Source organism: Cynoglossus semilaevis, chromosome 4 (genome assembly GCF_000523025.1).
Source record: "Cynoglossus semilaevis isolate Cse_v1.0 chromosome 4, Cse_v1.0, whole genome shotgun sequence".
In the NCBI taxonomy this organism is placed as follows: Eukaryota; Metazoa; Chordata; class Actinopteri; order Pleuronectiformes; family Cynoglossidae; genus Cynoglossus; species Cynoglossus semilaevis.
The window spans coordinates 2,590,164-2,602,707 of NC_024310.1; the positions used below are offsets into that span (position 1 = coordinate 2,590,164).

Sequence of the window (12,544 nt, forward strand, 5' to 3'; positions counted from 1 at the left end):
CGGAAATGTATGTGTAGAATAATTTCACTTTGCATTCGATGACGCATCTAAAACCTTTTCAAAATAAAATACCACATACAGCAGAAATGTTATATATTATAAATTAGCTAAATTAATGAAACACGCATTTAATACATAAAACTTCACTGAACGTCACACAGTACGGTAGCTGCGGTACCTGACGTGTAATGTTGCACCAGTTACCTAGTGGTTCGTTTGTGAACGCGCAAGAACGGTTCTATACGTTACCGTGGAGACGTAGCTTTATTGTGAAAGGCTGCGGACGGAAGTATACTGCGCGTCTGTGCAGCTTCTCACGCAGTTTGACAGTGGTCCATGAAGAGGCAGTCCGCACCATTCCTCTCACAGCCTCCCACAGCAGCATCCCGTCCACAGCATGGCGTCAGACGAGCTGGCTCAGAAGCTGCAGGCGCGGCTGTCCATTGCGCTGGACACAGAACCCCGTCCGGAACTCGAGCTGAGTCCGGCCCGGCCCAAACCGCAGGAGAGCGAGGCAGCCTGCGGCGACTCGACGTCCGAGCTCTCCGTTAAACTGAACCGCAGACTGGACATCAACGATGGCAACGCAGCTCCTCGACCCACCCGTGTTTTCAACCCTTACACGGAGTTCAAGGAGTTCTCCCGCAAACAGATAAAGGACATGGAGGCGATGTTCCGACGGTAAGGCCGGGACTTGCGTCTTGTGGTCCGTCCATGTCCGTACGTCAGGGAGCTGCACGACATGTTGAGCCTGAAGCTCATCATGAGATTATACCGCTGTGGTCGCTCATTTAGCCAGGATCTCTCTGTGAAAGTCTTAATTTATCACACTGTTCGGTCCAGGGGACATTATGACATTGTGGGGACATTAGAGAAAGTCCTTACAATTTCAAGGGCTTCTTAACAGAGCAGTGGTCCGTTAAAGCGATTCAAGCGTTACATTTAGATGAAGAGGTTGATGATTGGAACCGAATGGTTGGATGGAATTATATCGATCGATATGCTTGGATTTTATTTTATTTTAGAGGTTGATGATTGGAACCGAATGGTTGTATAGAATTATATCGTTCGATATGCTTGGATTTTATTTTTTATTTTTGGCTAACAAAGATATATCGATGACGTTTTTTGTGTACGTAACACCGGGCCTAAGAGCTGCCAGATCTGCATGAACAAAACCGTTAACTGCCGTTGGTTGATTGGATTAGAGAGAAGAATGCTAGGACGTTTTTTGTTTATTTAGATAGATAACAGATGGATGGATGTGCAACGTAATGTTAGAATTTGTGTTCGTAAGCAAAGCGTATGTAGCTCCCCTACTTCCCTGCAGGGGGCGCTATACATCCTTGTACAAGAGTTGAGCTTGATTGTCCAATATCTTCAGGGTTGGGGGAAACTGGAGCCAATCCAGAGAGTCACGTGAAAAAGACATAAAAATTGGTACATATTTATTTCTTAGCGTGAATAATTAACCTACAGTAACGATTGTATCTGGACGGTGCGAGGACATCCAGAGAAAACGCAGGCCCCACGTGGAGATTATGAATAAGAATTCAAGAATCTTAGCCAGTAACCTCCAAGATAAAATGAGCAAAAACATTTTTCATGATTTTTTGAATTATAAATAACAAACTTGAAACCTTCTCATCATTCGTACCTAAAACGATCCAAAATTTCTGTTATAGATTTATTTAGAAATCACTCGTTTTACTTTGACACTTTTACAGTCGTCTGCAAAACAAGTCTGAAACCAGAGTGAGGTTCATGGTGAGTGAATGTGTTGTGGAATGAACAATGTAACACGGGAAACCCCCAGATTTTTTTTTGTTTTTTTTAACTGGAGAAGAAATCACAGCTTTTAGTGGTTTTATAATAACACAGGCTCACAGTGTGATTGCTATAATCAGGATGGACTAATCACATGGGAGTAAATGCACTGGCCCGGAGGAGGACCATTTGATTGGGTGGCGGTTTTTGTTGTTGTTGTTGTTTATTTTAGAAACACAGAATGTGTTTGTTGAGTTCCTCACAGTTAAACTCAGGCGTATCCCCATGAAGTCATTCAGATATCATCTAGAATTAGTCATGGGGGTGTGGGGGTGTGGGGGTGAGGAGGAGATCTGAAGAACAGTGGAAGGACTTCCACTCTCAGATGTTCTGGGATTTAAGGCTTGTATAAAAGCACCTTTGTCTGGTTGTTGATGGTTATCTGAAAAACCACTGAGTCACTGTCCTACATTTAGCATTGTGGGTATGTACTATATATACATACATATATATATATATATACATATATATACATATACATACATATATATATATATATATATAGACTATTTCACTTTGTTAACAGTAAAGTCTCAGCCCCAGTGGCCACAGGAAAAACGTGTGGTTTATTGTTTTGTGTGTACAGAGCTGGAAGTTTGAATCTGCACGCCATATGTATATTTCCTGTTAAAGGGATGAGTTTCCCCGCTACTCGTATCCAAAATATATGTAAATATATAATATATTTGCATTTATACAAAAAAAACCCCAACTTAATTTTGGGGTGCAGTTTATAAAAGCTGCAGCTTTATTTCCATGGAATTCTGTAGTTATAAACATCAACCTGACTTACCCCATTAACAATGATCACATTTATGTTGCATATATAATACCATGAACCTCTGTTTTGTTAAGCTAACAATGGCCTATTTTATAATCTATTTGTGTTTCACGGACTGACTGGTAAACGTTAGGGGGGATAAAACAAATGTGTGATGACGGAATGAGAATCCTCGCAGATGACAGTGGGCGCCTTGTGCTGTAACTGTACGTTAACAACCACTCCTGATAAACACAGTTGTTGTGCTCTCGGTCAGATGGCAGTGGGCCTCTGGCATTCCCGTACTCCCACAATCGAGAGCCAGGCTGGTCCACAGAGGCCTTTGTGTTCCTGGGAATGGAATGTTGTGCCAGGAGAGGAAGCCTCCCTGTGAATCCAGCCCATGATGCAAATTGAATTGTGAAGGCACACACTAATTAGACAAACATTGTATGGCATGTGTGTGTATATACACACGTCTTTGTTTGCCCTCTAGGACCCTTTCATGACAGCCCACTTTGTTTGGGGTTTGACTGGGAAACAGTCGCTGGTTTTCATATGGTTTTAGGTTTTAAATCGAAATTGAATCTGTTTTCTACTTCAACGTGAAAGAAATGGAAATGATGTAGGAACAACTGACCGATCCCTAATGCAGTGATTCCCAAAATTATCCAATGTCGTTGTTGAGTGTCTTTCTTCAATTCCTGCCAGTATAATCAGCGTTGTCTTCAACTAAACAGGCTGAGATTTTAGGTCATTTGAACTGGTAGATTATTAGATTTCATTACAAACACTGCCCTAATGAACACTGACTGACTGCGGAGCAGCTCCGGCTCCGGTGATGTAACGGGATATGGTTGTAGTCGTGCTGTGTGAATGAATCAAAGTCACTGCAGTGCCAACAGCCTCTGACCCAACTGGCGTTTGCACAGCAGATTAAATATTAAACCCACAGTGAGTCCGCGGCACATCCTGTATCACTTGTCCTGCAGCGTGACACGGCCATATGCTCTGGGTGAAGAAGGAGAATCAACCACACCAACACACGCTCACTGCCTTCTCTCCTCTTCTGTTCACGTGTAAAAATCTAGAAGGAAGCAAAAAAAAAAAAAAAAAAAAAAGGGGAAGAAGAGAAATCTGTTATAAATGTCTATAAATACTCCGCCTGTCTGACACGGGGCTGTGAGCAGAGCCAGGCCGCGGCTGATAACAGCTGCCTGCTGCCGACAGCTGTGAGCTGCAGTCTTGGCCGAGCTGGTTTTCAGTGAGAGTTAAAGGATCGGATTGTGTTTGGTTAGTTTCAACAGTCGTCACAGCTACGAAGTTACAGAAATTGTGATCAGGTGACGGGCTGGTTAACTGACCAGGGTGTAACCAGCCAGGTTATCAACGGTGCGAGTGCTGGGTTGGACTCCAGGGTCGGTGCGGTCTGTCTGTACGTCCCCTGATGGTTTCCGGTGTTTTCTTTCAGATATGACACAGGCAGAGACGGCTTCATCGACCTGATGGAGCTGAAGCTGATGATGGAGAAGCTCGGAGCTCCGCAGACTCACCTGGGCCTCAAGAACATGATCAAAGAGGTGGACGAGGACTTTGATGGGAAGTTGAGTTTCAGAGAGGTAAGAAAGGCGGGGCACTCGAGCCACGGGGTACGAACGGAGAGGCGAGAGTGTGACATGTGGTTTAATGATGTTAGAACCTTAACTTTGTCAGAACCTGAATAATGTGAAAGGTTAAAAAAAAGGTTAAGAACAGAACGTTGGCGTGAAGTCGATCCTTGCAGTAGGACTGTGACGTCTGCCCAAAAACAGAATCTCTCTTCGATGAACAGTGTTTGGAACGACTCCGTCTCTCATGGACAGTGAAGCGAAAAATTCCAATGTGGAAGATGAAGTTTGGGCCCAAAAGGCGAAACTGCGAGGGAAGAGTTAATGTTTGTTCCCTTCAACTTGAAACATTTACTGTGTAGAAGCTGAGTAATGCTGCCCCCCCCCCACACACGCACACTCTGGTTACCCTTTACCTCCAACTGTTTTTCCACTGAGTTGTGATATTTGACTTGAAAACTTGCGAACTCTGTCAGAGTGTAAATGATCACATGACACTGTTTTCAAAAACCGCTGAATTCCTCGATAGCAGAAAAGTTAAAGCAAAAAATATTTAGTCGTTGAGAAAGGCCAGCGCGGTTACAGCCACAGCTTATCTTTGAGGTGGCAGTGCAATCAGAGCCAAAGACACAACACACACAGGAATGTGAGTTTTTAAGGTTATGGCAGCTCACAGCGTGTTCCTCCACAGTAACAGTTGATGTCTCCGTCCTGCAGTTCTTGCTGATCTTCCGTAGAGCAGCAGCCGGAGAGCTGCAGGAAGAGAGCGGCCTGATGGCGCTGGCCAGACTGTCAGAGATCAACGTCTCCACTGAGGGAGTGATGGGAGCCAAGGATTTCTTTGAAGCCAAGGTAACAGGACACTTTGTTTCTCCCTGTGCCGTGGAGGAACAGAGAGTCCAGCTCTCGACGTTCCCGTCTGCGCTGAGACAGCCAACGTCCTGACAAAGCGTCTCTGCATTCATCTCGTTGACAGGTACAGGCTCTGTCCGTGGGCAGCAAGTTTGAGGCCGAGATCCGAGAGGAAAAAGAGGAAAAGAAGAGACAGGAAGTGGAGAAGAAGCAGCGGCAGGCCGCCTTCAAGCAGCTGCAGTCGGCGTTCTGCTCCTGACCGTCTGGAGGACAGCGTCACAGTACCACGGCGTTTAACCAGTGTCACAGTTATGTCCTCGTCTGGCACTTTCTAACAGCTATAGTTAAGATCAGCTTAGGTTCATCTCCACTGAGGTTCATGAAAGTCTCCTTAGATCTGATCTGTCGGCAGATGTTCCTGCTGCCAGATCTTTCTGCAGGTGTTCCATCAAACCACACGGAGGAACGACAACAGTTGTAAACAGTAAGCTCAAATGCATGAGGAAATATTACGTGAGCGCCTTTTATTCCTGCACGTTTCATGAGTTTCTCCTGCATTTCCTCTGTTGTGTGTTTTTGTGTAACTGCTCAATTTTACCATCAGATGTTTTTTTTTTCAGTGTGCGGTTGTTGTTTGTGACTGACTGTGATTGTTTCACGTTGAAGTTCACCTTTTTTGATTTTTGTTTTTACCTCGTTAACCCCGTTTCACAGTGTTACCGTCACCTTCATATCTTATCTTTATGAACAAACAGTGTGAACCAATCATGTCGTTGTTAACGTGATGCGTTTTCCTGTTTATGAGTTCTTAGAGTTCCTGTTTGTCAGGTAACGTTATGGCACAACCTTTAACCTTGGATTAGATTTAGGCACAAGAGCACATTATCACAACTGGAAGAAAACGATGTGTTTTTTTTTTCCAATAGCCTCACTGCCCTTCTAATAAAAACACTCCAGAAATGTCCCGATAACCAAACCACAAATCCTCCATTGTTTGGTCGGCAGCTGCACCTGACCTCCGCTCAGCTGTGGTCACTAAGATCATATGGCAAATTCCACAGTCAAGACGGAGGTTTGTTCAAGGATTATTCCAGTGTTTACAGGGAATACCCCTGATGTTGACTTCCTGAGAGTGAAGTGAGAAAGTTGTTTTTTTAACCTAAACAACATGTACCTCTCGGCCCGCTCCGTGGAAGCAAAGTTAAACAAATTAAAAGCAGATATTGACATCTGAAAATGTCCAGTTATTAAGTTGATTAACACTGGGAATAAATCACGATTCATACAGATAAATCAAATATGAACAAAAATATTTTTTATATCTCCATACATTGCTGGTACAGAAAGACAAATGTTCCCTTTTTTTCTTCCAGCAACTGTATTACATCACAGCCACACGAGGGGGCGGTGTCCGCAATTAGTGATAGTTTTTTTTTTGTTTTTGTTTTGTTTATCCCTGGCCTTAGATCACCAGTATTTACGGCTTCTCGATTCAGTTTACGATTCTCTGTCACTTTATTCATTCAGAAACAAACGTTTTAAACGTAAAAAATGAAGGCTTCTCGATTCAGTTTACGATTCTCTCTCACTTTCTTCATTCAGAAACAAACATTTTAAACGAGAAAAAAATTAAGGAAAAAGTGAAATAATAACGAAGGACTGCTTACCTGCATGTGTTTGAGGTTTAAACTTCCGTTACCTCGGCAGTGAGGCTATTCACAAAAAAACTAAACAAAAAAACATCATGTGACTTTTACGTGTTGTTTGTTTATGTAACTCTAAAAGAGTAAACGATGTATTCACTGTGAGTGAAGTACACACTGTGGTACTGCAGTATCAGCCGCTATGCATCACTAGTACCTTGAGGGTGTTGACCTTTGCTAACCTTTGACTGTAGCGTCACTAGTCACGTGACTGTATGACGCACTGATCACTCATCGTGACCCATTCCAGCTGGTTGTGTTGCTGTTACTGCGGCACTAAACCGGGTTGATACATTTAACAAAACGTCATCTTTACAGTCGTTAGGTTATTATGACGCATTCTGTGGCAACAATAAAAATATTAACAGAAAAATTGAATTGAATTAAAAAAATTGGAGTACAATCTATACCAACGTCCTTAAGAATTTAATCGATACCAAAGTCCTTAAGAAAAATGAAAAAAAATGAATCGATACCAAAGTCCTTAAGAAAAATTAAAAAGTTTGACAGAGGATCATTAACTCAGTTGTTTCCTCTATGGACATTTGGTTTGGGTAAAAAAAAATAAAAATTAAATTACAGAAGTTGAAAATATCTCTCTCTCTTGCATCTTAAATTCGTGGTTTTGGTTGCAGACAGTCAAGTGTACAACACTGACTGTGTATCCATCTTAAATTCGTGGTTTTGGTTGCAGGCAGTCAAGTGTATTAGTACCTCATAACTCTATTAATTAAGCTAAATGAAAATCATATTTTTTTATTGTTCCCCATGTTGTCTTTACAATTTCAGTGAAAGATTCTGTTGATAATGGAGAAAATTTTGTATCAAGTTCCGTAGTGAAAATAAACATATCACTGTGCTGCTCTTTTTATGGTTTCCTTTGCCATACTGTGGTGTGAAAGCAACAAGTCCCGTAACATATTATAAAAAAAAAAAAAAAAAATCTCATTGTTAAACTATTGTGCTTCACTATTAAAAAAAAGCATTGCTAAATCAAGGTGAACTTTTTAGAAGTTCCTTAATATCTAAGCTGAGCCTGAACAAACAGAAGTTCCAACGTGAGCGGCGTATCTTGATAAATGTTACGATAACGATATTAAGTTGTAGCACGTCCTAAGTGTCACTCATAAAAAAAAATGTAAGTATCTTAATAATGATTTAATGAGATGAACAATGTATTTTTTCATGAATGACATAGTTTATATTGGTATTTGTTGTAGAAAATAAATAAATAAATATATATATATATAAGTTGCCAAATGTATAAGAAAATGTCACTGGAGTATATTTTTGGGCACTTGTGAAGATATTGTGATGTTTTAATCCCTGTTGGAATGGAGAACTGAGCTCATCATAATAAAGGATTACTGAAGCTGAAGGGCGTCGAACACACTGTGGTTTTGTCTTGGAGTCTGTTGTCATTCAGTGAGATAATAAGATAACATATCCACTCAACCCAATGATAGGGTGAACTATACTATAATAAAATATATAACTTATCCCTGAATAATCAACTCTATGCTAATATTTTATAACATTAATTTCATATCTGAATGTAAATAAACCACAAACATTTTAAACATGTAATTAATTTTCACTTAAAAACTATATAAATCATTAAATGTGTTAGAATCCCACAAAAACACTCAAAAGTATCTAACAATCGACTATATTAACGACTTTGCCGAACAAAGCCGGAAACTATACTCTCTAAAAAAACAAAAACAAAACAAACACTTTACTCACTTAATGATGTAAAGTAAAACAAGAATCGACCAGCAGGTGGCAGCAAACACCAGTGACTGCAGTAAAAAGATGGTTGCAGACTTGTTTAGAAAATATTTATTTGATGTAATGTACACTGTACAAAGGCACTGGAGAACGTGAGACACTAACCGTTCATTCATTACAATCACAGAGAGTGTAACATTTTCCTTTTCTCGGTTGGATGTTGCTACATGATTTGGTGTCGAAACCACATACAGTGAATTACAGTGACTCACAACACGCTGACATCCTGACATCCAAAAATATCACTGAAGGATCTACAGAAATTAAAATTTAATCATTATTATTATTGCACAATTTGAACATAATACAGTCCATATGCTTTGAATTTAACTAAAACCATGTTAAAAATGTAATGTTAACAACAGTCATTCTATTACTACCGTTAAAGCTCCTTGTTTTGTTTTTTTATTATTTCATGCTGTTTTATTCCAAGACTTGCGCTAGTTTATGGGCTAACTACTGAAAAGCAGAGGAGTTAAATTCTCAACAGTCTACTGACTGCAATTATTTATTGGTCTATGAGTCCAAATAAAATCGAATCGATCAGTGAGTTGCAGCGGGAAAGTCGCAGACGCCTGGACGAGTTATCTGAACGTTTCCCTGTCATTGGACTAAAGTTGTTAGTTTTAACGTAACATGGATTCAGCTGAGCAGGAGCCCCAAGAGTGAGTGACCGCTAGTTGTCCTAAGTTCCCACCCACCTTCTGGTACCGGCAGAGAAAAAAAACAATAAATAACAAGTTACTGTATTTGCATTTTTTTATTTGTTTTATTTTGAAAAATGCTCGTGTCAATAGTCTTTCGGATAGCTTCTTTTAAAGGAGGAGGTAACGCACGGAGGAGACGGAAATAAGCTTTTGACCTTCAAAATAAAAGACATTTTTATTGAATTTTACGCATTTACATTTCTTATTACCAATAAAGAAAGTCTATTAGTGCACATTTATTATTAGAGGTGATTCTCACGTGCCAAAGCTACTATGTTATATTGAGTTTTTCTCACGTGCCAAAGCTACTATGTTATAGTGAGTTTTACTTTATTTTTTATATACAAATCATTTTTGTTATTATTTGCGTTTAAGCTGCACCTCAGCAGCTGTAGAATGTTGTCCGTGGTGCAAAAACAAAAACAAACTGGCCAGTATATTAAGAACTTTTTTTCTGTGCTGAATATCTAGGACAAATGCCACGAATGTATTTTCAATTTGATCATTTAATTTAACTGTGCTAATGCATAGCTTTACTTTTAGTTCAAAATATCTGAAAGATGATATTTTTGTTAAAAAAAAAAACAGTTTTTGTTCACATTGTGTGGTGCCTCCTACTGGCCAGACATTGTTTTACATGAATTTTGAGTGTTGAGTGTGAGGTTGATTACAGCAGCACCTATATTTCTCATGCAGTGTCATTAAAATTATATTATATATAAATGAAATCAAGTAGTTTGTGACAAAAAATATCTCCTATTTTCCCCCCTCCCCATTGAAAACCCCCACCTGTCCCTGTGAAACCTCCCACTGAACAGCTTTTACTCCATCCTTTCGCTGCCGTCTCCATTGATCTGCACCACACAATCCTTGTTCAAAGGCTCCTTTGAGTGGGCTGTGTCAAAGTGTTGGCTACTCACCATGTACCTGCCCCGGGCGTCCAGCACCAGCGCAGGCACAAAGCGACGGTCAAACAGTATTTCTTGACGCAGGTACGAGGTTCTCTTCTGACAAAGGTCCCCGGTTCCTTCCTGCAAGGCTGAGAGGAAGACCACCAACTCGAAGTGGTTGGGGGTGCCCTCACACAGAATGGGGTAGAGGGGGCTGCGGCGGTCCAGAGAGTGGTAAAAGGTGAGCGGGAAGATGAAGAAAGGACACGGCTGCTGGCCCAGCTGATCCAGGCGGAAGTCGAGAGAGGTCTGGTGCAGCGCCTGGCCGTCATGTTCCTCGTAGAGCACTCCGCTGATCTTTACGTCCACCAGAGGTCGCTGCAGTAGGTTGTTGGCTCTCAGCATGAGGCACGTTTGGCCTTGATGCTGGCCCACCACTGCGTGGGGGCTGAACTGGATGGCTCCCGCACGCTTCTGGGGACGCGCAATCTTGGCTACGAAAGCACCTGAGAAAAGAGGGATTTGATTGAATTACAATGAATAAAATCTTTAGAAAAAAATTTGATTGAATTACAATGAATAAAATCTTGAGAAAAAAAAAGCCAAGTAAACAGAAGGAAAAACAACTGTATAAAACTACGATTCCTTTACTGTTTTCTGTACTGCTTATAGAAACTGAATTGTATTTTATGTATTTATTGTTTGAAACAGGAATCTCGGACTCAAGTGCCATTTTCTCTGAAACACTTGGATCGGGTTCTACAGTCCAACAAGCTGACGTTCCTTGTTGGACTGTAGGCTTCAATACAATGAGCAAAGAAATCCTCTTACAACTGACACATGGTCCGGGTGTCAACACTGCAGACAAACAGGACATTTCATCTGACATAAAGGGATTTAAGTTAGGGTCCCAATTCTCCTTGAGGACACAGCGTTGAGAGAGTCTTTCCAGTCGATTCCAAACCAATGATATTGATTAAAAAGGATTTGCACACCAACTGAAAAAAGAAACATCATTACCGGTGATGAAAGCCTCCAGCATCAGACCCAGCAGCATCTGAACAGCCAGCAGTGCTATGGCACTGGGACAGTCCCCACTGGGGAACATGGTGCCGTATCCAATCGTCAGCTGTGTCTCCAGGGAAAAGGAAAAGGCAGCAGTGAAGCTAGTGATGTGTTTTACACAAACCACGTGTCCCTGAGGAGGGGCGTCGTGGTCTTTCACAGCCAGGTCTCCATTCAGGTGGGCCAATAGGTACCACAGACATGCAAACAACAGCCAATGGGCAAGGAAAGAGGCACAGAAGGCCAGCAGGACCCACCTCCATCGCAGACCCACCAAAAGACCCCACAAGTCTTGCAGAGCAAGCAGCCATGCTCTGGCTGAGACCCCGCACCATGACCTTGAGGGACAAAGGGGAGGAGTGAGGGAACAGTGTCCGTCTTTAGTGACCAGGCGCTGACGCAGCGGAGAGGACAGAAGAGGAGAGGAAGAAGCTTTCCCGCCCAGAACGCTACTGGTGGACTTTGTGGTCATGGTCAGAGGTTGATCTGAGGCAGGGCAGGTCGAGGTGAAGAGGATCCTGAAACAAGACGGGGTTGACAATAAATAAACAGATAAATTCCACTTCCTGCTCATCATCAACCACGGCTGCTTATATAACATTCCTGTGACGTTCAGTCAGATTTTATGATGACATGTTATAGAGTCCACATCTCTGGAAAATGTGCCTGTCGGATTCATTTGTGTTCTGTGAGCAGAACAAACAGTCAGCAAACACAAATAACTGGAAGAACAGTGGTTTTTCTTATTTAAATATAAATACAACGAACAGTCAGCAAACACAAATAACTGGAAAAACAGTTAAACTGTTTTTTTCTTATTTAAATATAAATATAAAAAACACAACACTGATTTGAAACTAAAAATCCCATTTGGTGGAAAATAGACAATATAGCCCATCAGGGAATGTCACATTCTAATCAGAATTCACACAATTTAATGACCCAAAACTAGTCATCCAGAGAACTGTTAAATAGGGATGTCTGATATTAACTTTTTGCCGATATCCGATATGCCGATATTGTCCAAACACGTAAATTCCGATTCCACATCAACCCATACCAATATACGCTTGGTAATATTTATTTATTTATCCGTACAAACCACTGTTTTGAGTATGAGATTAATTACATGAGCTGCAATGCTGCCATCTAGTGACTTTTCCGTTAATATACAGCCATTTATCCAAAACTAATTTTAGGACACACATCATTTAGCGAAACCCAGGCATTCTTACAGATATTACACAATATGCTAAATATCGGGCTGGAAATATCGGCCGGCCGATATCCGACATCCCTACTGTTAATGTAAATATTAGCTGATATTAATAAGGTGATCGGA

General features: G+C 41.2%; 2 protein-coding genes across 5 annotated transcripts in view; one reads left to right on the top strand and one right to left on the bottom strand.

Annotated features, from left to right (window-relative positions):
* Positions 1-275: 275 nt before the first annotated feature.
* On the top strand, positions 276-7,129 carry efhd1 (EF-hand domain family, member D1). Of its 2 annotated transcripts, XR_001760013.2 has the most exons (5): positions 276-681; positions 4,059-4,206; positions 4,912-5,046; positions 5,171-6,519; positions 6,681-7,129. XR_001760013.2 is itself a non-coding variant. In XM_017032235.2 (4 exons), exons 1-4 carry the CDS (start codon positions 398-400, stop codon positions 5,303-5,305), a joined length of 702 nt encoding a protein of 233 aa, XP_016887724.1. In that variant the 5' UTR covers positions 276-397; the 3' UTR covers positions 5,306-6,603. The 2 variants fall into 2 exon arrangements, 1 of the variants encoding a protein (XP_016887724.1); XM_017032235.2 differs by lacking the exon at positions 6,681-7,129 and having other exon boundaries at positions 5,171-6,603.
* A 2,413-nt stretch (positions 7,130-9,542) lies between these two features.
* The window catches only part of kcnj13 (potassium inwardly rectifying channel subfamily J member 13), a 6,817-nt gene continuing 3,815 nt past the window's right edge, over positions 9,543-12,544 (bottom strand). For 2 of the 3 annotated variants that reach the window (XM_025055326.1, XM_008308605.3), the window contains exons 2-3: positions 11,158-11,720; positions 9,543-10,643 (exon numbers count right to left, since the gene is read on the bottom strand). In XM_025055326.1, the coding sequence (XP_024911094.1) occupies positions 10,069-10,643; positions 11,158-11,674 (1,092 nt within the window). In that variant the 5' untranslated portion in view covers positions 11,675-11,720 and the 3' untranslated portion in view covers positions 9,543-10,068. Of the gene's footprint in view, positions 10,644-11,157; positions 11,910-12,544 lie in introns of those variants that run through there. The other variant, XM_025055325.1, reaches the window with a different exon arrangement.

Excerpts from the sequence above, each read along its gene's own strand:
- efhd1 (XM_017032235.2), top strand. The coding sequence starts at position 398 with ATGGCGTCAGACGAGCTGGCTCAGAAGCTGCAGGCGCGGCTGTCCATT. Across the intron at positions 4,207-4,911 it reads GGAAGTTGAGTTTCAGAGAG|TTCTTGCTGATCTTCCGTAG; the intron begins GTAAGAAAGGCG and ends TCCGTCCTGCAG. Across the intron at positions 5,047-5,170 it reads AGGATTTCTTTGAAGCCAAG|GTACAGGCTCTGTCCGTGGG; the intron begins GTAACAGGACAC and ends TCTCGTTGACAG.